This window comes from Medicago sativa, chromosome 7 (assembly GCF_051527215.1).
Source record: "Medicago sativa cultivar Bolivia chromosome 7, Bolivia_mono, whole genome shotgun sequence".
NCBI classification, from domain to species: domain Eukaryota; kingdom Viridiplantae; phylum Streptophyta; class Magnoliopsida; order Fabales; family Fabaceae; genus Medicago; species Medicago sativa.
Genome location: NC_140755.1, coordinates 10,436,353 through 10,461,309, shown reverse-complemented (window position 1 = coordinate 10,461,309; position 24,957 = coordinate 10,436,353). Strand labels below are relative to the sequence as shown.

The window sequence follows — 24,957 nt, the reverse complement described above, 5'->3', positions numbered from 1 at the left end:
ATTAGATATGGTCTACAAATAAAACTTCACCCTAAAATTTATTTAAATTTTGAGACCCATTAGATATGGTCTACAGATAAAACTTCACCCTAAAATTTACAGAATTACTACATCCGTCCCATAATATAAGACCCTTTTGAGATTTTTTTTTGTCCCATTTTATAAGACCCCTTTGGTATTTTCAAGTACATTATATTTTGGGAAATGTTAACGAGTGCCCCCGAGCAATCTTTAAGGGCATCAATTATGAAAATTTGTGTAATCTATACATTGGAAATTGAAATATTTGACTTTCTTAAGGAATAATTTATTACTCCATCCGGTCCTATTTATAAGAAAAAGTTGACTTTTTAGATTCATTGTGTAATTAATGTATCTTGTCTAGAATATAAACCAAATACATTATTTATGCAATGAATCAAAAAAGTCAAATGTTTCTTATAAATAGGACCGAAGGAAGTATTTTGGATTGCTTAAAGAGTGCCCCAAGGACACTTGTTAACAAGACCATTAATTTTTTTACCAATGACCTCTATTTATTTTATATCTTTTTCTTCAATCAACATTAAATATCTATCTCTTAAAGGGTAAAATTATAAAAACAATAGTAATTATAAATAAATTTATTATCATTATCAATTTTCTTAATTTCCTTTTTTTTTCTAAAAGGGTCCTATAATAATGGACGAAGGTAGTAGATGAGAACATAGACCGACAACCAAATTTTGAAGTTAGAACAATTACTGTTTTCATTAAAAAAAAGAACAATTACTTTTTTATTTTATAAGTTAGAACAATTAATTTTGTTTTGATTTGTTTGGTTAATCGTTGAATTTGTTTTAATGTTTTTATTTTATAATAAAATATGGATACGAAGAGTCCCCGACAGTTTAGCTCAGTTGGTAGGAACGTTGTATAATCTATACAGGGGGCAGATGTTCGAACCCGACCCTTTACAATCTTGAACAATCTCAACTCTACCCTTTCCTTTCGCTGATATCACGAGATTTCATCAAAATCTGCTATCAAAGAAGAAGATCTGAGAGAGAGAGAGAGAGATGTCAACATCATCAAGCAACAATCATCAATTCCGATACACACAAACTCCATCCAAAGTTCTTCACCTTCGCAATCTTCCATGGGAATGTTCTGAAGAGGAACTCGTTGAGCTTTGTAGTCCTTTTGGTAGAATCGTTAATACCAAATGCAATGTTGGCGCTAATCGCAATCAAGCCTTCGTTGAATTCGTAATTCATCTCCTTATCCTTTCACTTTTTGGTTTGAGATTTATTAGGGTTTTTTAATTATTAATTAGTAGGCCTGTTTGGATAATCAGCTTATTTGCAACTTATAGCACAAGCGCGCTTATGTATATATTATTAGGGTTTCTTAGTCATTTATTTTTTGATCTGATTCTAAATTAGAGAAAAACTTGAGCTCAATTTAACGGTGTCTGTATGTATAATTTGCATTTCATATGAAACCAAGTACACACACGACACTCTGACACGTCGACACCAATAATAATTTGAGAATAAATCGTCCATTTAATCTTTAAATTATTATTTTGTCAACAATTTAGTACCTAAATTATGTAAATATAATATGTAGTCTCTGCTTTTAAGATGTAAGAGATTAAATTGATGGATTTTCTTATACTCTAGGGATTAAATTGATGGAATTCATATAGTTTAGGGACTATATTGATGGTTTATTCAATAATTTGATAAAGTGGAAGTCATCGAATGTGTAGGTGTTGTATCATGTCTGACAGCGGCACATGTCTCAGGCATGGGACATGCCTTCAATCTGAAGTGTATTGGAATGTTGTTTGTTACTGGGTTCTACTCTTTGAATTAGGGATTTCATCTTTCATGAGATATTGAATTTGATTTTATATCAATATTCTCATACTCACTGGTTTTGGCAGCATTAGGGAGAGAGTGGGGGTAGCACCTATAGTAGAAAAGTTGGTAGAAAATAGGCTTAGATGGTTTGGGCATGTAGAGAGAAGACCCGTAGATGCCGTCGTAAGAAGAGTAGATCAGATGGAGGAGAGTCAGGTCAAAAGAGGTAGAGGAAGACCTAGGAAAACTATAAGAGAAACCATTAGAAAGGATTTAGAGGTCAATGACTTGGATCCAAATATGGTTTATGATAGAACACTATGGCGTAATTTGACCCATGTAGCTGACCCCACTTAGTGGGATAAGGCTTGGTTGTTGTTGTTGTTGTATTCTCATATTCACTGGTTTTTCTCTTAAGAAAAGAAGCTTTGGTTTATATTATATTTGTGCTTTTGTAATACTATATCCAGCTCCTAGTTTCATCTTTGTCATGATAAAACTTTGGCTAAAATTGATACCTGACACGCCTTCAATATGAATTGTCGGTGTGATATGGTTTGCGTCACTCTCCTTTCAGCTATTGGAATGTTGGTTGTTATTAATATGATTTGGTTCTAATCTTTGACTTAGAGCTTCTAAATTAGGGCTTCCATGGATATTGAATTTGTTTTCATATCAATTTTCTCCTATTTACTAGTTTTGGTCTTAAGAAAAGAAGGCTTGTAATCTTATTGAATGTGTCACTTAACAATGAGATACATGACATGTAATGTATATAATGAACATCAAAACATAATTTTGGAGGGAGGTGAGGGAACCCTCAAGTCACCATGATTCAGTGATGAATATGAATCTTCTTAATTACAGGAACCTATATAAGTTGAATTCTGTTTTTGCACTCTCCCATTCTCATCACATAGTTTTAGCATAGATGTTGCAGCCTTTCATGTCATCAGTGGCGGCCTTAATACTGCTATTAGGGTTTCAGGTTTAGACTTGGTTAGGTAGTGCACTAAATTTTGACTTTTTAGCCTCTAAATCTTAGAACCCATAGCACGTCCAGCCAGCCCGAAACCCTAAGTCCTATTTGACACTTGCTAGAGTTTACTTCATGTTCTACTCTGTATGTTCATCTTGTTGACAGCTTTGTGAAGGAGCCTACCTATGTTTAGATTGACGATTTTATATGCTAGGAATATTGAACCCTCCATATAATGTAAAATGTTTAAATCATAAACATTTGTCTCTGCTGCTGTTTGCAAGTTTAGCTTATTTCCCTTGTTTAGTAGTATAAGTTAAAAACTGCCAAATGTCTAAGAATGTATTTTTCTTATATATATTTAATGATACGAGACCTTGTTTTTACTGATTTTCCAAGTCAGACATCTGAACTCTCAAGTATACATGCTTTAACAGGTGGATCAAAATCAAGCAATTTCAATGGTTTCATATTACGCTTCATCTTCAGAGCCTGCTCAGGTTCGTGGTAAAACTGTTTACATACAGTATTCCAATAGACACGAAATTGTCAACAACAAAAGCCCTGGAGATATTCCTGGAAATGTCTTGCTGGTAACTATTGAAGGTGTTGAAGCTGGGGATGTGAGCATTGATGTTATCCACTTGGTAAGTGCCACATAGTTGATTTGGTTTTCTTGTTTTGTGATTTTTTAAGCTCCCGGGGCTTGTTTAGGTAGAAACACTTTGTACTGCTTTAATGTTTTTGATATGCTTATTTTGAAGATCTACATGTTTGAACCATTAGGACTTATATGCGAAGTGAATATTTAAAAACATGCCAGAAAAATCTCATGATCCCAGTAATACAGAGGTAGATCTTAAAGGGAATGTAATGAAAGCTCCTAGTCTAAGATTTTGACAGTGAAATTAGGGTATGATTATACACATAAGTGGCTCCTAGAAATATCTCTTCTTTTGGATTATCTAAGCATTTTTTTTTTTTTTAGTTGTGAAAGTTTTGAACGTATTGGTATTGTGGACTGAGATAGATAATTAAAAGCACAGTTTGTTTCAAAGTGCGCTTTAAAATGTTTGGGGCTCTTTGTTCAAATAGGATTGGTTTGGGTGCTATTATGTTTTTCTCTTGTGAATTCGTGACCCTTGGAGAGGTAACTTTGGTCTCTTGTATCATTTGTTTTCCTTGTTTCTTGGTTTCTTGCCTTAGCTTGTGTTGTTAGCTTTGGCAAGCTTTTTCTGGTGTAGCCTTTCTACTGTGATGGCAGGCTTTTTAGTTACAGGGAGGTTTCTTAGGTTGGATTTTTTCTCTTTGATTTTGGTTTGCCTGGAGTTGTTTATGTGGGATCTGAGTTGGAGTGTGCTACTTGGCTCTGTCCACCTTTTATTTCTTTGAGGTTTATTTCAGTCTCGTCTTGTGTTCGGAGTGTAGACATTTTAATAAAACTATGATTTGTCGTTAAAAAAAAAAAAAATCACCAGGAAGCAACATACTCACAAAATTAATTGCTGTTTCAAACTATTTTTTTGTTAATAGCACGTTCCATTGGAGTGAGGCCAAAATAACAAATTAAACTTTTTAAACTTTGTATTAGGTTGCAAGGATAGGGGTATGAGTACTGGGATGGAGTACAACAATTTGTAAAAATTAAGACACGTGACAGAGTGGCATATCATTAGAAATATATTGTAATGGAAAATACATTTTTTATAATGTTCTAACTCCATGCTTTCTACAAAACCCCATGAAATCATATAACAATATTGAAGAAGCCATAGTGTTTGAAGGAAATGAACTAGAAATTTTTTACATTTAGGAGCAAAGAAAATAATTCACTATATTTGTTAAACAAGGATGCAAAAACGGTACAAAACTTCCAGCAACAGTTGTGGAGGGATGGGTTTCGTGCAAGCTGGTGAACCCACTATTCCCCACAGGACATCTAGACTCAAGTGTGTTAAACGTGAGAGTTGGGTTGGGACATCGATGGTTATGAAATCTGGTTACCTTTGTGTGGGGAGTATTGGTCGGTCCCAAATCCCACCCAATCAATGGTTACTTAGTTGGAAATAATTAGACTGAGTTAGACTGTCTTGTATATAAGAAGAAGGCAGTAGAGGGAAGTTATCATGCCATTTACAGAGACCTGGGGGCTGGGGCCTTTGGGTTTGCGGAGGTTTGCAAACCCGTGAAGTTGTGCAGTATCGTTTCTATCATCCTGCTTAATATTAAGAGAAACTATTAGGAAAAATTTGGAAATTAATGAGTTGGATAGAAACATGGTTTGTGAGAGAACATTATGGCATAATTTGATCCATGTAGCTGACCGCACTTAGTGGGAAATGGCTTGGTTGTTGTTGTTGATGTTTTCCTGGGAAGCTTGAAGTCTCATGCAAAGATCTTTCATTCATGTTACATCTTTTTCTCTGGAGTGACTGGCTAGGAACATTCCTTTTAATACTCTTTCTTCATATGAATGCTAATTTATTTTCATTTAATCATGTGAACTTTTGTTTTTTACCCTTCTATTTAAATTTAGAGAGAAACCTGATTAAACCATGTGGAACTTTTTACTGAAATCCATTGAATCACAGATGGTGTTCTCTCATATTTAGATACTTTTGTTGGAGACAGTTTGGAATTATTATCATGTGCGTCATACTCCTTTCTAAGGTCACACATATGACTACAGGTGTCATTCTGCACTTAAATCTCATCTGTTTGGAACTTCCTTTTCGTTCTTGACATTACCTTATGAACTTTACACTTATGATGGTTCCCGATCATGTGCCGGCCTATTATCTTCTGATCTTTTATTTAGGGAGAAGCAATGCGATTTATGAATTAGTCTTTTAATTTTCTGTTCAGGTGTTTTCTGCTTTTGGCTTTGTTCACAAAATTGCTACATTCGAAAAGACCGCAGGTTTCCAGGTTAGTGAATTGTTGTCAGTTGCACTTCCTTCAATGTCCCTTACTCACTGTGTATATTAGTTACCTATGTTTTATGCCATGTCAGGCTCTGATTCAGTTCACTGATGCGGAGACTGCTGCTTCAGCTAGGGATGCACTGGATGGAAGAAGCATACCAAGGCAAAATTATTTTTGTATTTCCCGCTTACTTCTCTTACCCTGTCTTTTATTCTTTTCATAGCTTGATAGTCATAATTTTTGCTGATTAACTTGTACTTTTGCATCCAGATACCTGCTTCCAGAGCATGTTGGTTCTTGCAACTTGCGTATTTCATACTCGGCACATAGAGATCTGAATATCAAATTTCAATCAAATCGCAGCAGGTAATGGTGGAAGCAGGCAAGACAACTATCATTGATTATTCTTTAATTATGCTTCTTGAATTGATGGTTTATTTTCTCAGAAACTTAAGAAAATTGCGAAAGCTTTTGTATGTAATTTTTCTTGGGGTTCTTTTCTCCGCTAATTGATATATGTGCTTTTATCATCTAGGGGTTACTGAAGTTTGGTAAATTCCTTGACGCGTTTTCAATATACTTTGTCACTTTTCATATGTTGTTGACATGCATTGAATTAGCTTTAAACATTTTAATGTTATTTAAAAAAAAAAAAAATTATATTGAGATTCAATTCTAATTATCTGTAGTTGTTATCGATGTAATATGGCTTCCATCTGTCTTTGGAAGCAACTCTGATATTGGCATTGCACAACTACCTATATCGGTCTTGCTATAAACCAAATCATTGTTGTAGAAAGAGTTATAGTTTTTTGGTTCAGTTTTTGTGTTGAAAAAATGGTCTTTCCATCTGACCTGGAGATGATCAGGTATTACTTTTTTAAACAATCTTTTATATGAAAGGCATCTTAATTTGATTTTTTTCTTCTTTTATATGGAGGTTTGCAACTTGAAGTCTTGTGACCTAGAATATGTACATTGTTTTTATATGAAAAATATCTTATCTGATATGGTTTTTCTTTCTTTTGTATGGAGCTTCTACCCTTGAAGACTTGTTTTCTAGAATGTCATTGTAGAACTTTCTTTATTTTACTTGCTTCTTGGATAACATTGTGTTACAAAAATTTGATGTAGTTGTGGTGAACTCAGAATTTGTCTGTGAACCATAAATTGTATTAATAAGCTTGTATTGTGAACTAGCATCTTTTCTATCATTATATTTTTAAAATTACATAAAGTTAACGGAGTTGTCTATTCACTCTGTCTGATTTATCGTTTATATTACTTGTCAACCATTTTGGTTCAATGACTTTATCCTCTAGCAAGATCTTCATATCTGTTTAATGGGCAAGAGGAATGTAGTGCTATAGTTCTCACCATGGTAGAGTACAGGGGAAGGGTCGGACCCATTTTGGGTCTATTATAGACAGTCTTATCTTGCATTTGCAAGAGTCTTATTCCATAACTTGAATCCTCATCTTCGTAGTCACATGATAACTTTAATTGGTGTGCCAAACGGCCAACAGTCCCCTTTGCTAAATATGTTTAATGTAATCAATTTATTCTGAAGCTTTGCCTCAGGGATTACGTTTTTTTTTTGTTTGAACGTGCATGCCTATATTTCTATTTTTCTCGTTTGGATGTTAGTGTGTCAACTGTTAATAATAATAATTTTTTCTATGCTCAAATTTTTTATTTTTTTTTCCATGACTTTTCAGGGACTATACAAATCCTATGCTTCCTGTCAATCATAGTGCTATTGAAGGGGCAGCACAGGTGTTCTATTGTTTTATTCTTCAATAACTTTTAGCATTTTCTATTTTAGTATGTTACTATGTGCTAACAATATGTAATCTTCAGCCTGCTATAGGTCCTGATGGGAAGAGGATAGAAACGGAGAGCAATGTACTTTTGGCTTCCATTGAGAATATGCAATATGCTGTTACTGTTGACGTCATCAATACAGTAAGAATTTATATATTTCCGTAAAACTTCTGAACCTATGTGTCAATTATACTCTACAATGATGGTCTATCTTTACAGGTGTTCTCTGCATTTGGTACTGTCCAGAAAATTGCCATGTTTGAAAAGAACGGTCAAACTCAGGCACTAATTCAGTACCCAGGTATCAATCCTATTCGTCTGTTGCTTCTTGAGCTTGTGAACTGTATTCCAGTTTTATATACGATTTCTAATGTAATATGGCTACTCTCTTTCCTTAGTTTTCTTGTCTTTCGATTTGGTGGTTCCTTGTGTACTTAATGCTGAGGATTATAGTGTTTGTGCACCAGTGTTCGGATTTAATGATTGATAAACCATGAGCTGTTTCAGTTGTTTTGACCGTATCATATCAGTTCTTTTCCATATTTCGTTCTTGCTTTTGTTTATTATTTCATTGACCAAATGCTTTCCTTCCGCTTCATGTTAGAATGTGCATTGTTTTGTCTAATGGATAGAAGTAATTATTGCACCTCTGATTTTGAGATCAATTGGTGTTTGTTGTTTTGCAGATGTTACAACGGCAGCAGCTGCTAGAGAAGCTTTAGAGGGGCATTGCATATATGATGGTGGCTATTGTAAGCTTCATCTATCATACTCTCGTCATACTGATCTCAATGTAAAGGTATAAAAATGTGTTTTCGAGTTAACATAAAAAAAATTAAGAGATATCCTTAGAAGCAATGTGGACACTTTCTTGATCGGAAACAGATATGATACTTAAATGTATGCTTCTTGACACTTGATTTACCTTTTATGGTAATTTGTTTTTGACAATCAAATGAATCTGAGTCTAATTTGAGTGTAATGGTTCGGTTTCAGGCTTTCAGTGACAAAAGTAGAGACTATACAGTACCACTAGTTCCTGCACCGGTTTGGCAAAATCCTCAGGCTGCACCCATGTACCCGACTAATTCCCCTGCCTATCAGACTCAAGTTCCTGGAGGTTCCCCTGCTTATCAGACTCAAGTTCCTGGAGGACAAGCGCCAACATGGGATCTAACTCAGCATGCAGTTAGACCGGGCTATGTATCTGTTCCTGGTGCTTATCCTGTTCAAACTGGTGCGTTTCCTACAATGCCCTCCTATGGGTCTGCAGCTATGCCTACCGCTTCTTCACCTCTTGCTCAAAGCAGCCATCCTGGGGCACCTCACAATGTAAACTTACAGCCTAGCGGTGGTTCAACTTCCGGTCCTGGTTCCTCGCCACACTTGCAACAAAGCCTTGGTGCTCAAGGAATGGTTCGGCCTGGGGTGCAGCCAAATGTGAGACCTGGTGGTGCTTCACCTTCAGGCCAGCATTATTATGGTTAGGAACTTGTAGTTTTACTTTTAAGTGTCAAAGGAGACCGGCTTTAATGATGGAAGAGTGATAATATGACTAAGTTGTTGTTCAGTTGGAAAGACATCATCAATATTTATTAGTAATTTTTAATAATGAAATTTAATTTGCAAGCTTTGGAATTGCATAAACTATAATCTCTTTCTCTCTTCTTCATTATGTTCCTTTACTATTTCTTTTTTCATTTTTGAAAATGGTGCATTTTAATGATGTTTGACATTTTTTCTCGAGGTTATTTGTTAATCCAAATCTTCCAAAATTAAAGAATCAAATATCACAGCAGCTACATGGTTATCATATGAAATTTTGGACAATACTCTTTCAAGTTTATGCTGTCATCAGATCATAGGTTATAACTTGTATTGTATGAACGGATTTCTGGTAGTTAAGACAGCCAATGATCTTTATTGTTGATTATGATTGAACAACCAAGATTTTGACTTTCTGATTTGTTAAAGTCACAGTTTGAAAATGATCTCAATTGTTCAAGATTGAACAACTAAGAATTTGACTATCTGATTTGTTAAAAGTCACGATGTGAACCGTTTCGCTTGATCTCCAGCCAACTACTTAGACTAATTGCAAAGCCGGTGTGGTTGGGCAATAAAATTTGAGAAATTATGTTGAAATTCATGATTTTAATCACTTTTTAGGAAGAAAGAAAGGAATTCTAGCAACTACAGTGCATGTGCATATGCATGTCCCTTCACTCGGGGACACATGAAAGAGAGAGAGATGATATTTAGAGGGTCACATTGATTAAATTTGATGAAGGACTAAACCTAGAAACTTATTTTCTGGAAAAGTAAAAAATAAAATCAAAAGAGAGCCTTATTTGTGGATACAATTGAAAGACATAGTTTTAGTACTGTTTATTAGCACTTACCTTTGCTTTATTCTAGACATGTTATGATATGCTAATGAAGGTAATGATGTGAAAGATAACCTAAAGTTGGCTGAAACTGAACATGCATTAATACGCAATTAACACATGCTATTATTATGTTTTTTTTTGGGTGAGTAAACATGATCATCTTTTTAATACCTTAGAATATCAACAACAATAATAGAACCCCTTTAAGCTCTTCCGTAGATGCATATTTCAAGCTGCATTCATTGATATTTTGAAGTCTTAAGTAAGTATTATTACTATGACATATACATGTGTATATTTGCTTGTAGAATAATGAATGAATGTGGTTGAATATAATATACCCCTTAGTTTTTTTTTTTTTTTTTTAAAGTTCTTACAGGCTTCCTTCATTGGAAGTAAGTAATTCTATTTGAGGTGTGTCGATGCTAAGTGTTAGCGTCGACGTCTCTCTTGACCGAGATTCAAACTTTAATTCATAATATTGGAGTCTAGCTCCTTCCATTAGACTCATCCCCTTCCACTAGATTCAACATTTGTTAGGAACATACCCTTAGTCCTTAGTAATTGAGTAAATAAGCATTTTTATCCTCAAAATTACAAGGTCAAGCAATTTAATCTCTTAAATACACGATAACAAATTAGTCATTCAAAGTAAAGAAAGTCAATCAATTTAGTCATTCTACCAAAATAATTATTTTATAAACATACATCAAAATCAAGAAAAGACCTACATATTGCTAAATTGATTGATATTGGTCAAGTTAAGTGACTAAATTGATTGATATTGGTCAAGTTAAGTGATTATGCTGCTATTTTACAAATTTGAGGGACTAAATTAACCAATCTTTGCAATTTCAAGAAATAAAACACTGATTTTAGTCCTTAATTTTCAAGAAATGGAACACTTTTAGCATACGAAACAAGACGTGGAAGTGAAAGTTGCAAGTAAAGAATTTAACTTTATATTATACAACCTTTTTGACTTTGCCACACTCAAACACAAATGCATGTGCGCACTTATATTGAAGAAACTATATGTTAGGTTGTTATCCACAAACACAAACCCATGTTCTTTTTTATGGGTCACATATTCAATTATGATGATGATGTACTGTCATTGTCTTTAAACAGTGGTTTAGGGCTAATCCTAAGTGCAAGCAACAAAGCAAAACACTTAATTACTTTTGCTGTTTCCTCACGTTCTTTTCACATAGGTATGTGTACTTTGTAGTCTTAAGCGTTGACACCGCTGAAAAATACAGCAATGGTAACAATATGTTATTATGTTAGATCCAAAAATGTAACACTAGCATAATATCAACATATTTGTAGTTCAGTCTAAATAAAACATATTTGTAGTGAGAAAAAAAATAGGTCAAGTTTGTCAAATAACTTGAACTGTGCCTTGAGATTAAGGTTTCATTTGACAAAAATGAGCTTATAAAATGTTTGGTAAAATTAATGTTTGAAAATAACATCAAATAAATATGAAATAACATTAAATTAATGGTTGTGTTGGCAAGTTGGCTTTCGGAATGTCGTCTACTATTTTGATTCACTTTACGTGGTGCAATTAGCAACTATAGACGTACATCGATTTCATCATTAAGCTAATATGTTGGAGATTATTAGATATTTCATAAAGAAGGATTGGAATTTTATCCTCAACCACGCTATTTGGGTGGGTAATACTTGTATCCTTGCAAAATTTGAAGCTAATTGTATGGATACCTTGATTATGGTTCATGAGCCACCTCCATGTCTTTCCTCAAACTTATCTCCTCTCATTGGCGTCTTCTTTATTAGGACTTTTTTTCTTTCTTTATCTCATGTAACCAATTTTTTTTTTTCAACAAATAATTATTCTCTAGATATTATGTTTCTTTTGTTTTATTTAGGGAGGGATGAAAGAGGAATTTAATTTAAATAGTCAGGGTAAAAATAATATAAAAATTAATAATAGATTGTAAGCTCAAAAATCATGTTTGAAAACAAATGTTATAAATTAGTGAGATCAATTCATATAATAATCATTTCATCTTAACTTTACCATAACCCAATCACGTTCACTTTGCCAAATATGTTATGAACAAGCAAATGTGAATTGGCCAAAAATGTCTGTGTAAATGGATTAGTTGTTTAATTCTTAATTCTTTCCTATCCACGTTAACTTTGGAGTCAAATTTTTTTATTTTATTTTTGATTAGAAAATCAAGATCATTATCTCAAAGTTTACATCTTTCACACATTTTGTCAAAAAAAAAAAAAAATCTTTCACACATATTGTGCACAAACTACTTGCACTAGATTCATGTGGTAAGTAATGGTTTTGTATATAAGTTTTTTGTGGTAAATAATGGTTTGATATATAAGTTTTATATGAAGGACAAATAAAAAAATCATTAAAAGTTTGAATTTCATAAAAGTTGCTTAATTCTTTTAGTCTTAAACACACTTTAATATTTTGCAAATGAGTTTGAATATTTTTGTACTCTAATAGATTTAGTTTTCTTATTTTTTTGTTTTTCTTAGAAAGAAGCTAAACTAAACTAGCCGACAGATTCAGTTACACATATCAACGTATTTATCTAATGTCCAATACTCAACTAGAATTGCTCACATCATCATAGAATATTTCATGCATGTGATAAAGAATAACCTTAGGTGACCTAAACAGGAAATCCCCAATATTAGTGTCCACCTTGTTAAATTGGAACATTATGGACCAAAAAGCAGAATAAGAAAAGAAAAAAAAAATTGAGAGAGAAGATTCAGCCTTTTAGGTGACGTAAATTAACATGTTATGTGTTTTGATCCATTAGTAGTTGTCTATTTACTTTCAATGTACATGCTTTAAGAGCAACGATAGTGTAGTGTTTCCCTATTTGGCATTGTGGTATAAAATATTTGAATGTTAATTAAGGAGTCGGTTCGGATAGCATTTACAAGAAGTTTACACATTTACACATTGTAGACGATCTGAAACGTTAATTTTTTTAAGAAGTTAAAGTAGCCTACCAAAATTGACACCAGAGAATCAAATCTAAAACGTTAAAAGCCACCTCCTGAGACCTCAAACATTAATTTTAGATCAATCGGTTTATATTATAGATTAAATTAACATCAAATAATCTCGACCATTGATTTACGATCAAATGACTTAAATCTATAACTATACCAAGTAGTTACCGTATGTAATCCTAAATCTCATAAGTGTAAGGATATCTTTTTTTCGTTTTTCACATGTCCCACTAAATAAACTATATCAAAATAAATGAGTGTTATTTAAATGTAATGGTACCCAATTATTGATAGGACTTATCTAGTAATTTTTTTGAAGGTAATTGGCTTGAAAAAAATTGAGTTCTTCTAAATACTAATATTAAATTTTTTTATAAATAATGTCATCACAATTTTTATAAGTAATGTGAAATTACAGCATTCTTGAACTCATTTAAGCATGTAAATGGGAGGAGCTCAATTGTTGGTTTCCTAAGAAATGTGAACTATTACTTACCCAAAAGTGATGAAGCCATGATAACAATGAAAGACAAACTGAACTTTTCAAGATTCAACTATTGGATACTTTTGCTGTAGCTGAATCTTTCTATTTCTGGGACCACATATGTAACAATTACAAGAGTGAAAATTTATATAGCTTACGTAAATAAATAAGTTTTTATATAGCTCATGTCAAGGATATAAATTACTATTTGCATTTTAAATTTTACTATAAGTTATAAAATACAGATTTTTCAAAATTCCACATCATTACCATATGTCTTTTCACACATACAAAGAAATCTTCATATATACAACCTGTCACCTTAAAGAGATATAAATTGACACTGAGCCCCCACCCAACTTCAATGCTGTGCTTTTCTTTATCACTCTCTGGCATGCAATATGTTGTTTCTCTATTGGATATATACTTGATTTTCATTGAATTCCTGATAATTGTTAGCACTTTGCAATTGCATCATGTTTAGATTGGCGTGGATTGACACTGTTATGGTGTATCACCGTGATTCTAACGATTTAGAACTTTAAATTACGGTATTATTATAATTTTGTCAAATTCATCGCTAATTCAAAGAACATTTAACTAAACTAATAGTCAATTTGACGCTTTTACAGATATGACCATAGCATATTTGACACAATAGTGCACTCAAGGGGATTTATTGGATAGTCATCGTTCGAATCGAAACAAGTCCCAAATTGAACTATCTTAAATGAAGCCTAATTTTAAAGTTTCTCTCGCATTTTCATAAAAAGATCGTTATTGTTCTGAATTGAGCCAAGTCTAAAACTTAAATATCTTGGACAGAGGTCTGATTCATTGGTCCGTCGTACCTTTATATTATATAGAGATATACGTTTCTAATAAATGTACGCTTTATTCATCTACCTTTCACTTTTCTCATTCACCTACTGACTTGAACATTGAAATACTTATATGTACTCTCACCGTCACTAAGGTCAACTTCAAGGTCTAAATATCTTGGACAGAGTTCTAAATTTCAATGACATGTAGTGCTAAGAAACTGTCTTCTTTAAACACAATTATGAAATTGTCATACTTATTCTAACTCCTTAATTATCGGCCTTGACTTGATTCACAAAATAATGAGGTGATCAACCAAAAACTACTTTGAATATGTAATGTATATAATGCTAATTCGAATTCTAATGTAATAGCTAGGCCTACTATAACTACAATTTTTATTTTATATGGTAACTTTCTTAATATGCTTATTAATATTTTGACTAGCTTTTAGTACTAAATTATAAATAAACTACTAAAGTATAAAAGCCAAAAGGTCCTATATAGTGATTGTGTCTTGTCTACCCATGTGAAAAATTAAAGTAGCTAGATTGTGTATGAGCTAGACCCCACTTCAAATTTGAGAGATCTGTGAAAACTCTGCCGACGAAATCAACAAATCTAAATGGTCAAGTTCAAACTTTGCTTAGTTTGTTTAGCATCCTATACGTACATACAAACTAGGTTGAAGTTAGTTAACCATTGCAATGAGTTAAACATTGTTTTATTTATTGTACATTTATGAGACATATAAATATATGTGATAGTTTAACTGGATCCACTAAATATTCAATCTATTTTTTGTGTTTATGTCTATCATAAATGAATAATAAATGAAGTAAATTAAATGGAACAAAGTCGAACTCATAATATTACCTAATCATACATTTTGAGAAGAGTAATGATATTTTGACATCCATTTGATGACAACTTTGTTGACAATTTTGTTTTTTTAACTTCTTATTGGTCAAAAACAATGGAGAGAGAGAAAAAGGAAGAGAAAGGATAACAACATCATGTGAGTATGAGAGAGAAAATTGTCCAAAAGTTGTCAAAAAGTGGTTGTCAAAATATCATTTCTTTTTTGAGAATCTGATTTGCTTGCAGTACAAGTATCATGTAGTTAAAAGATATAATTAATTTCGACCGTTGGTTTAAAATTTGACAGTTTCGATTACACATTCGATAAAATTGTTATAAACAATATCAACCATTAATTTGAGATTGAGAGTGTCACATAGTTACAACATCAAATCTATTTTCCAATTTGAAACTTCTAGGATATTTCCTATACATGACATGAGCATGACTTAGTTCCCTATAGATACAACACCTTTTATTTGTTTGTTGGCTTAGTTTTTCTGTGATGTGTTGTGAGCTTAAATTAAAAGTAGGTACTTGTGTCTGCAGATATGAATAAGTTTCACATGTTTGTATTTAATGGTTAAGTACCCTTGCATGCATGCCAGCCAAACATATACTATGTCTTTGCAGAATATCATTTTTGTACTTGATGAAATTCAATAGAGATTTAATTTAGAGTTTTTTTGTGGCCGGAGTTTGAATCCCGGACCTTGCATATTTTATGCATTGTCCCTACCAACCGAGCTAAGCTCACGAGGACAGATTTAATTTAGGCTCTGTTTGGTAAAAATAGCTTTTAGCTGATAAGCTAGCTGATAGCTTTTAGCTGATAAGCTAGTTGAAGTGTTTGGTAAAATTAGCGGTTCAACTAGCTTATAAACGTAAAATGACATAAAAGGATATTTTTAATGCATTATAAAATTTGTATCAATTGATATTTAAAACATTTAAAATTTCATATATTTTGTAAAAAAAATAAAAGCGTGAGCATATCTATTTAGTTAAAGTGAAATCTGAGATTAAAAGTGTCATGTTTTTCTTCAACGTAGTTTTCTTTTTGAAGAAGTTTCTTCAACGTAGTTATTTATTACAAAGGGTAAATATGGATTTTGTTAATTGATAAGGGTAAAAATGAGACAAAAAATGAGAAGCTATAAATTTATTTCGATTAAGTTTCCAGTTATTATACATTAATAAAAAAACTAAAGTTTACAAATTTATTTTAAGAATAAAATAAAAAATAATCAATTCATAAGATTAAAAAAAATTGTTAAAAGGAACGAAGGATAAAAAAAAAAATACGTATACATACATACATACGCAGCTGGGTTTGTTTTGTTTTGTTTTAAATTATAATAAATTAATTATTAAGGGTAAACATGGGTTTTAGTTAAAGTGGTAAGGGTATAAATGGAATAAAACATGATAAGCTAAAAGCTATAAGCTCAAACGCTACTTGGAATAGTTTCTGAAAAATAGCTTATAAGCTCGTGAAATAAGCTATAAGCTCATGATGAAAAAGTGTTACCAAACAGAGCTACTTTTGTCAAACGAGCTTATAAGCTAAAAGCTAGAAGCTAGAAGCTCATTTATATGGCTTACCAAACAGACCCTTAGAGTTTAATTAGTATATAATGTAATGTAGAATTATTTTACACATATATTCAGTGATGTGTTTTTTTTTTTTTTGAAAGAGTGTTCAATGATGTGTTGACATATCAATTAATAAATATAACAACTCATGTATTTTTATATTCATTAATTGACATGACAACAAATCATTAAATATATGTGTAAAAAAACTATACACCGATAATGTATACTAATTAAATTCTTATCATAATCACTTCTAAAGTTGCATATATATCTTTGGCTGTGATGTGCTGTAGTAAAATTTGTACACTAACACCGCATGAAAATTAAACTCATTCCATATATTTAAAGGTTAAATATGTATTTTTTCCTATAAATATCTTTGGTTGTGATTTGTTGTAGTAAAACTTTTTACATAAACACCGCATGAAAATTAAACTCATTCAATATATATAAGCGTTAAATATGTATTTTTCCTATAAATATTCAAACGTTTCATTTTAGTCCCCTTAAAATTTCCTTTGACTTCAGTCATTCAAAAGTTTTCTATAACTTTTGATCCTTATTTTTGAGTCAACTTATGTGTATCATTCAAAATTTTGAATATTTTTGTGCAATCATGTTTATGGTATTATAGAATCCCTCTCGTGCCTTCTAATTGGATAACTAATTTCTTTTCCTTTGTTGATTGTAGGGACTGGGTTTTCAAAAACCTTAGTAAAAGATCGATTAAATTTTCCGAGTTTAGTTGGCAGACAACTTTCATGACAACATGCTGACATCTATGGACTTGGAGAAACAAAGCTATTTTTGAAAAAGGATTTCAAAGACCAGATAATCCAATTTATGTCATCCAAAATTTCATTAGGGCCGTTGAAGAAGTTTCTCTAGATCATTTGCATAAAAATCCTTATCATAAGGAAATTGTGTATATTGGTTGGAAAAGACGGTTGGATGGTTGGGCGAAACTTAACTGTGATGGAGCATGCAGAGGTAATAGTGAGCTTGCAGGTTGTGGTAGGCCCCTTCGACAATCTGATGGCATGTGGATCAAGGGTTTTAGCCGCAAAATTGGAGCTTGTGATGCTCTGCATGCTGAGATGTAAGGTCTTTATCTAGGGATGGATATGGCTTGAGAGAGGGTTTATCTCACTTGATTGTTGAGAGTGACTCAAAGGTGCTTATTGATATGGCTACTAACAATTGTAAGATCAATGAGACCATTCCTTCTTTGGTTCAACATATTAAAGAGATCCTTCGATGAGATTGGCATACTCAAGTTATTCACACTTGGTGCGAAGACAACATATGTGTTGCTTGGCTAGCAAATTTTAGCTTATCTTTGAATTCTTGGAATCTAGTAGTTTTGGAGTCTCCTCCTAATGAGCTTCAAAGCCTTATGTGTGATGATATTTCTGGAGCGTGCATGTCTAGGAGTATGCGATTAGCTTCTTAGCTTCAAACAAAAAAGAAAATTGCTCTTCTCCCAATAAAAAACACTCATTTCCATACAAACTGACCAAAATATCCCACGTGAGTTTACTCACGTTCGGTAAGCTGAAGTATAACCTATATGAGTTAACTCACTCTGAGTTATAACCTATGTGAGTTAACTCATGTGTGACGTACCAATACAACGAACATGACTTAAGTCACGTTGGGTTTAACACCTACATGAATTAACTCACGTGGAGGATATTCTGGTCAGTTTGTACGAGAGAGGATATTCTGGTCAGTTTGTACGGGAGTGGGGATTAGGATAGTCTATCTTGAGTAACAGACACACTCGCCTTTCAATTTTTAACCATTAATTGCCACTAAAATTGCATTGAACTAAGGTTAAAGAGCACATTCTACTTTTGAAGATCGTCGTCGACAATTGTTACAAATTTGAGTGGCTTTTGAAATTATTAACTGTCTAACTATTGATTATAAGGTGGTCCACTGAACCCATATAGAAAGTTAGTTTAAATGCCACACCTCCTGTGATTACATGAATGAGGTAATATGTGCGCACTTCCATTAAAGGCTAGAGAGGTCTGTTATATTTAAGCATATACTTTATCTTTTAAAAAAAAAATTAAGCATATATACTTTAATAGATTTTTTTTTGAAAGAAGCATATACTTTAATAGATTATGAATGCAAATATCCAACAAATTTTAAGCCTAAACAAAAATAGAGGTGAACTTTTTCTAAAGAAAATAACATTTGTTTTATTAGACATTTTTATTTGAAGTTTATCTATAAACTTTTTGTGATGTAAATCATTTATTAAATTTTTGCAAACAAGATCTTACTATCGAAAAAAAAACACATTGTTAATGTTCTATTAATATAAAAGTTTTACAAATGCTAATAGCAAATAAGATTTTCGTCGTCGGTGAACCTAAAACAATGAGTACTTTAGTTTTCTGGCCGGCCGAATTCAAGATACGCGTGCGCAAGCGCGCACACATATATATACGACAAGATTAAAAATAAACTGATTCAATCTTTGAGTGCTACTACAAGAAATTTTGTCCTTATCCATGACAAAAACCGTTTGTAAATAATACATGTCGTGGGTAAACTGAATTAGTGATAGATTATCCACGAGGTGGTGGGAAAAAGCCTAGTGGATAACTTTTTATCAACGACGACAATAGTTTATTGTGTTGCTATCGGCTACATGATGTTAAATCGTAGAAAGTCATAGTTTCAACATTGACTTTTGAGAGAATAAGTCTTGATAATTTGGTACTCAGTCATAAGTAAGTAACATTTGATTAAAGATTGTTTCAGTTATGATTCGAACCTTATTTCTCTCAAACAATTTGTCCTTGACTAAAGTTTATTAACTATTTGAATACAACCATCTAATTACATCCATTATCCATGGATGATTTATTAGAATAAAATGTTTATCTGTTATGAAATTGATTGTACCATGTGATATGAACCATCAATAACCAACTTGGCACTTGCTCTCTATGAAGTGATCCAGAAATAGATACAAACAGTACTAGTACGGAGGAATATGGCCCTACATACAACTAGTCCTGAAGTTATGAAATTATTGAATCTCATAAATTTTTTTATTGAATATAAATAAGGAAAATGTTGAAATTGAAGGATAGATATATATTTCAGAATAAGGATAGGTACACTAAGGATAGTAGGTTAAACAAAGTGACTCTGTCACGTTGCAATTTATATATAGTTGACAAATGGCTTTTATAGCATCCAATGTGTAAATGCCACTCACAAGAACGTTACCTTTGTTGTTATTCAATAAACAGTTGTATTTAAATCAATACCATGAGGTTGACATTTTTTATCAACAATATTCTACCATGCATTTACTTTAGTACATATTTTAATCCAAGAGAATATTAAATTTGAGATGATTTTCTTATGCAATCTCAGTAATATATTCATTTGTTTCTACCATACTACTTTTTGTCTTTGTGTTGTCCTTGAATTGTATCATAATGATTTCAATTCTTTTAAAAAACATTAGGCTAACGATTGAGTGCAGTCGTGTAAGAATCGTTTGGTTAAGATTGGACGACTAAGTATCCTTTTGGAATCACGGTGAAAACCACACCCATTGCTGTTTTGGCTAATGCTCCAAATTGGAGCTTCTACTTTTTTCACGTTTTTTAAGCATTGGAAAGCGTGAATAGTGGATTGGGACGCGATTTCCAGCTTCCAAACACATTTCCAAACACACGCTAAGATGTCCACATGACCTACATTGTAATTGTGTGTTTTGGACTATTTTGCTAAATTTTAAATTGTCTAATTAATATTAGATGACCCATGTTGCATGACGTGTAAATATTATTTTCACCCAGCTGTAAGTAATCTAGGTCAAAAGATTCAAAAAACAAATCATCTTCGTTGTGATTTCTACCGAAGGATGTCTAGTGAAAATTCACACATTTTAATTTTCTCATAACGACTTTGATGAATGCTGTAGAAAGTAATGAATGGTTGAGATTTCACGGTAAAAACTTTTCCCTTGAAAGGATCTTTTAACAAAACTTACTCCAAGAGTCCAAACAGTTTTCAGCATTGGAATGGTCCCAACAGCTCAAGTGTGTCAGTTTGTCTGTCAGACTAGATCATAACTGACCTCTATTTATTCCTTTCCAATTCCCTTTCCATTTCCACAAACAACTCCTTTCAAGGTTCATCTTCTTCTAACTAACTTTCTTCTCTTTTACTCTTTCCTTTCTTTTTTCTTTCACTTGTATTAACTTCTCTATGCTTCATTTATGTAGGAAAAATGTCTCTTCTTGCTCTTCTTCTTGCTATTTTCTACATGGTTTCTCATGTAAATGGCCGTGGTGGTCATGCTAGCTGGATTAATGCTCATGCTACTTTCTATGGTGGAAGTGATGCTTCTGGGACAATGGGTATGCATACTTACATGAATGTAACTGACATCTCAACTATGTCAACAAACATCTTAACGAACTTGGAGTAACCGGAGTCACAAGTTCATGCAGACAACACATTGGTCATCGTTGGATCGAGATCAGACTGTTCAGAAAGCAAACAAATTTTGGTTTAATTTAAAATTCTAAAATACCAAGTTTGAAATCTTCACTGTCTTATCTCGATCCAACGACTACTGATGTGGTGACCGTGTGACTTCATGAAATTTATGACCGTAGAAATCTTCAACCGTAAAAAAATCGTTGAAATGCTTGCATAAATGTAACTAAACTTTATGTTAGTCATAATTTTGTTCTAAGTTTTTTCACATGCTTAATAACATTTTTCTTTTATAGGTGGGGCTTGTGGATATGGAAACCTTTATAGCCAAGGTTATGGAACAAATACAGCAGCATTGAGCACTGCACTATTCAACAATGGATTGAGTTGTGGTGCATGTTATGAAATTAAATGTGTGAATGATCCACAATGGTGTAATCCTGGATCTATTATAGTTACTGCCACCAATTTCTGTCCACCTGGTGGTTGGTGTGACCCTCCCAATCACCATTTTGATCTTTCTCAACCTATTTTTCAACACATTGCTCAATATAGAGCAGGGATTGTACCTGTAGCTTACAGAAGGTAACTTCACATTTTCATTTTTTTTTCTATGCTCTATTATTTTAGTGTGCATTGTGTATTTGGAAAACAAGATTTTGTTAAATTTTGTTTTTGTAAAATAAAATCGGTTAAACTTTAGTTTTCGTAAAGTGATTGATGTTTGAATATCTTTTATCTGAAAACAAGTTTATTGTAAAATTTAGTGTAAATTTTTAACCTAGATAGCTAAAAAGTTACTTTTCATGAGATTTGAAGATAAAGTCGATTATGGCATGCAGTCACCAAATTATGAAAACTTCATTCAATTAAAATTTAGTTTGACTTGAAATGATTGATGTTTGGACGTCTTTTGTTCAGAAATCAGTTTCTTATAAATTTTTCAACCTAACGTAAAAGTTACTATATAGCACTTTTAGTAAAAACGAAGTTTGAAGGCAAAATCAATTTTGACCGACATACAGAAAATAAATTCTAATATTTTTTACCCTAAGCACACACTATAGTCTTGAAATTGATAATTTTTTTTTGTTCTTGGATTTTGAAGGGTGAGATGCAAGAGAAGAGGTGGAATTAGATTCACCATCAATGGACATTCTTACTTCAATTTAGTACTTGTCACAAATGTTGGAGGTGCTGGTGATGTACATTCTGTGGCCATCAAAGGTTCAAGATCTAGATGGCAAGCCATGTCAAGGAATTGGGGGCAAAATTGGCAAAGTAACTCTTACCTTAATGGACAAAGTCTTTCCTTTGTTGTCACCACAAGTAATGGTCACAGTGTGGTTTCATTCAATGCTGCTCCTGCTGGATGGTCTTTTGGTCAGACCTACACTGGAAGGCAGTTCAACTATTAAGCAACATTTTGATCAATGTTTTTAAAACCGAATCGAACGGTTTAACCAATTGAACTGCGAACTAACAATGTCGAAGATTTGATTATTTTAACCGTTCAACTGTGGTTTTGACCCGGTTCGAACGGTTTAAAGTTGTTAAACCACGACTTGGAAGTTTCGCTGGTTTGTTTCTGATTCGGTTTTTAAAATGTTGCTTTTAATTAAATATTTTTCAACAATGTTTAGTAATAATAGTATCTTAATTCACAAGTTTTCATTTAAGTTGAGTAGTGTAAATGGGATTTATTAGTGTTGGGCTACTTAGAAGATGGTTTAGCCCTTTTTTTTTTTGAGGCAAATGGTTTAGCCCTTTTTTATTATATATATTTTGATTTTGATTTTATTATATGGCAAGCATTTGTAGATGATGTGCTGGCTTTATTTATGCTATGCCTCAGCAAATGAGAAACTTGCCATGTTGAGAAAGATTAATGTTAAAGAGATTGTTGAATGTAACCTTGTACTTTAATTATTGGTTAATGAATGTAAAAGGTCATGCTTTAATTGTGTGATAAAAAAGAGGTGCCTAACTTCAACTTGCAAACCTAAAAGTGTAGGGGACACTAATAGTGATTCATTTGGCTTGTTTGTTCTCTCTTGAACCTAACATTATTCATTTTTATTTGGAATTATTGTGATTAAGACATTTTACATCTTAGTGGATCTATTAGGGTATCCTTATACCTATGTCTAATTGTACCTCTTGTTCTCTAAATTCTTTTCCTTATAATACAAGTTACTTCCACTCAACTGATTTCTTTTAATTAACCAAGTAAAAAATGAGATTATATATTTTCAATGCATCTTTTCTCTAATAGAAATGCTTTGAAAAAGTGTGTTGCTAAAATGTTTTCACAAAGAAAAAACAGTAATGATTGAACTTCAGTGGCTCAATTGACTAGAGCTTAATATAGGGTCCAATATTTTTTTGGTAAACCAAAATATTTTTGAGCTCAACTGTGTAGGCTAATCCGTCTGAGATAGTTGAAATTCATTTAAGAAGTTGACATTCCTCGATAAATAATTTTGATACGTATTATTTAGGGATTGAATCCTAAACCAAATAGTTAAGGTCTTGAAAACCTTAGCAAGTTAAGTGGTGAGGCAGAGGCAACAAAAGCTTGATTGAAATATGGTGCATCGTCTCACACCTATCACAGGCGTCACTGCTACGCAACCAAATCCAACCAACACAGGGTCGTCATTCGTCAAAAGCCCTAGTTGTAAGCTTGTTTATCATACTTCTAAGAAGAGAGCTAGTGGACCTAAGTGCCCTGGCAAGCGACTTCAAGGAATTCCATACTCGAGGCGCACAAAGTACAAGAGATCAAGGTTGCCTAGAAACCGTAGGACTGTGAATCGTGCGTATGGTGGAGTTTTGTTTGGAGGTGCTGTTAGGGAAAGGATCATTAGGGCTTTCTTTGTTGAAGAACATAAGATTGTGAAAAAAGTCCTCAAAATTCAGAAGGCAAAGGAAAAGCTAGCCATAAAGGCATGATTTTAGAACACAAAATGAGATAAAAATCTTTTTGAAGGACTCTTAGTTTTGGATGACTATAGTAAATCATTAGTTTTATTAGAGTTTTTCCCATGTTAATTGTGTTTACTTGGCTTGTTTGAACTCATTTTACAGCAATTTTTATTAGTGTTTGATCAAATTTAGAATTATTTGCTGTTAAACATGATATATGTTCAAGGTTTTGGAAGACATATGAGGCAATTACACAGTGAAAGTTATTTTTATTATGGCTTAATTGTAGTTTTAGCCCCCTAACTTTCCCAAAGTTGCGATTTTGGCCCCCTAAGAAAAAAAACTACAAAACCGCCCCCTAAGTTTTGCACCTGTGGCAGTTTTGGCCCCCAAGGCCAATTTTGACTTGGTCTACGCTGACGTGGCACCCTAAGTGAGGTGCCACGTGTTATTTTTTTTAATTTTTTTTGGGCCTTGGGGGGCCAAAACTGCTATAGTTGCAAAACTTAGGGGGTGGTTTTGTAGTTTTTTTTCTTAGGGGGCCAAAATCGCAACTTCGTGAAAGTTAGGGGGCCAAAACTGCAATTAAGCCTTTTATTATATAGTGAAAATTATTTTTTTCATGCAATGTGAAAGTTCACTTCTACTTTTGATGATGATCCATTATTCTACCGTATTCGTGAATACAATATTACAACAACCCTGTTCTCTACACAAATAATGAGTTTAAAATCAGCATTAAAAGTACCTTCTTGAATCTCATGAATGATGAAAAATTTATATTAAACTCGAACT

General features: G+C 32.8%; 2 protein-coding genes and 1 pseudogene across 4 annotated transcripts; all 3 read left to right on the top strand.

The window, feature by feature from the left end:
- The first annotated feature begins 998 nt into the window (after window positions 1–998).
- Window positions 999–9,228, top strand: LOC146904144 (polypyrimidine tract-binding protein homolog 1-like). Of its 3 annotated transcripts, none has more exons than XM_085729732.1 (10): window positions 999–1,247; window positions 3,264–3,473; window positions 5,692–5,754; window positions 5,840–5,913; window positions 6,022–6,117; window positions 7,470–7,527; window positions 7,612–7,716; window positions 7,795–7,876; window positions 8,262–8,374; window positions 8,572–9,228. In XM_085729732.1, exons 1-10 carry the CDS (start codon window positions 1,059–1,061, stop codon window positions 9,061–9,063), a joined length of 1,482 nt encoding a protein of 493 aa, XP_085585858.1. In that variant the 5' UTR covers window positions 999–1,058; the 3' UTR covers window positions 9,064–9,228. The 3 variants fall into 3 exon arrangements, with proteins under 3 accessions (XP_085585858.1, XP_085585857.1, XP_085585859.1); XM_085729731.1 differs by having other exon boundaries at window positions 5,840–5,927; window positions 6,022–6,133; XM_085729733.1 differs by lacking the exons at window positions 999–1,247; window positions 3,264–3,473 and adding an exon at window positions 5,430–5,515.
- Window positions 9,229–20,780: 11,552 nt separating this feature from the next.
- LOC146904143 (expansin-A10-like) lies at window positions 20,781–23,037 on the top strand. Its single transcript, XM_085729730.1, has 4 exons — window positions 20,781–20,924; window positions 21,018–21,152; window positions 21,531–21,819; window positions 22,343–23,037. The coding sequence occupies exons 2-4, from the start codon at window positions 21,023–21,025 to the stop codon at window positions 22,650–22,652; spliced, it is 729 nt and encodes a 242-aa protein (XP_085585856.1). The 5' UTR covers window positions 20,781–20,924; window positions 21,018–21,022; the 3' UTR covers window positions 22,653–23,037.
- A 785-nt stretch (window positions 23,038–23,822) lies between these two features.
- LOC146904142 (large ribosomal subunit protein eL34 pseudogene) lies at window positions 23,823–24,300 on the top strand (annotated as a pseudogene).
- Window positions 24,301–24,957: the final 657 nt, after the last annotated feature.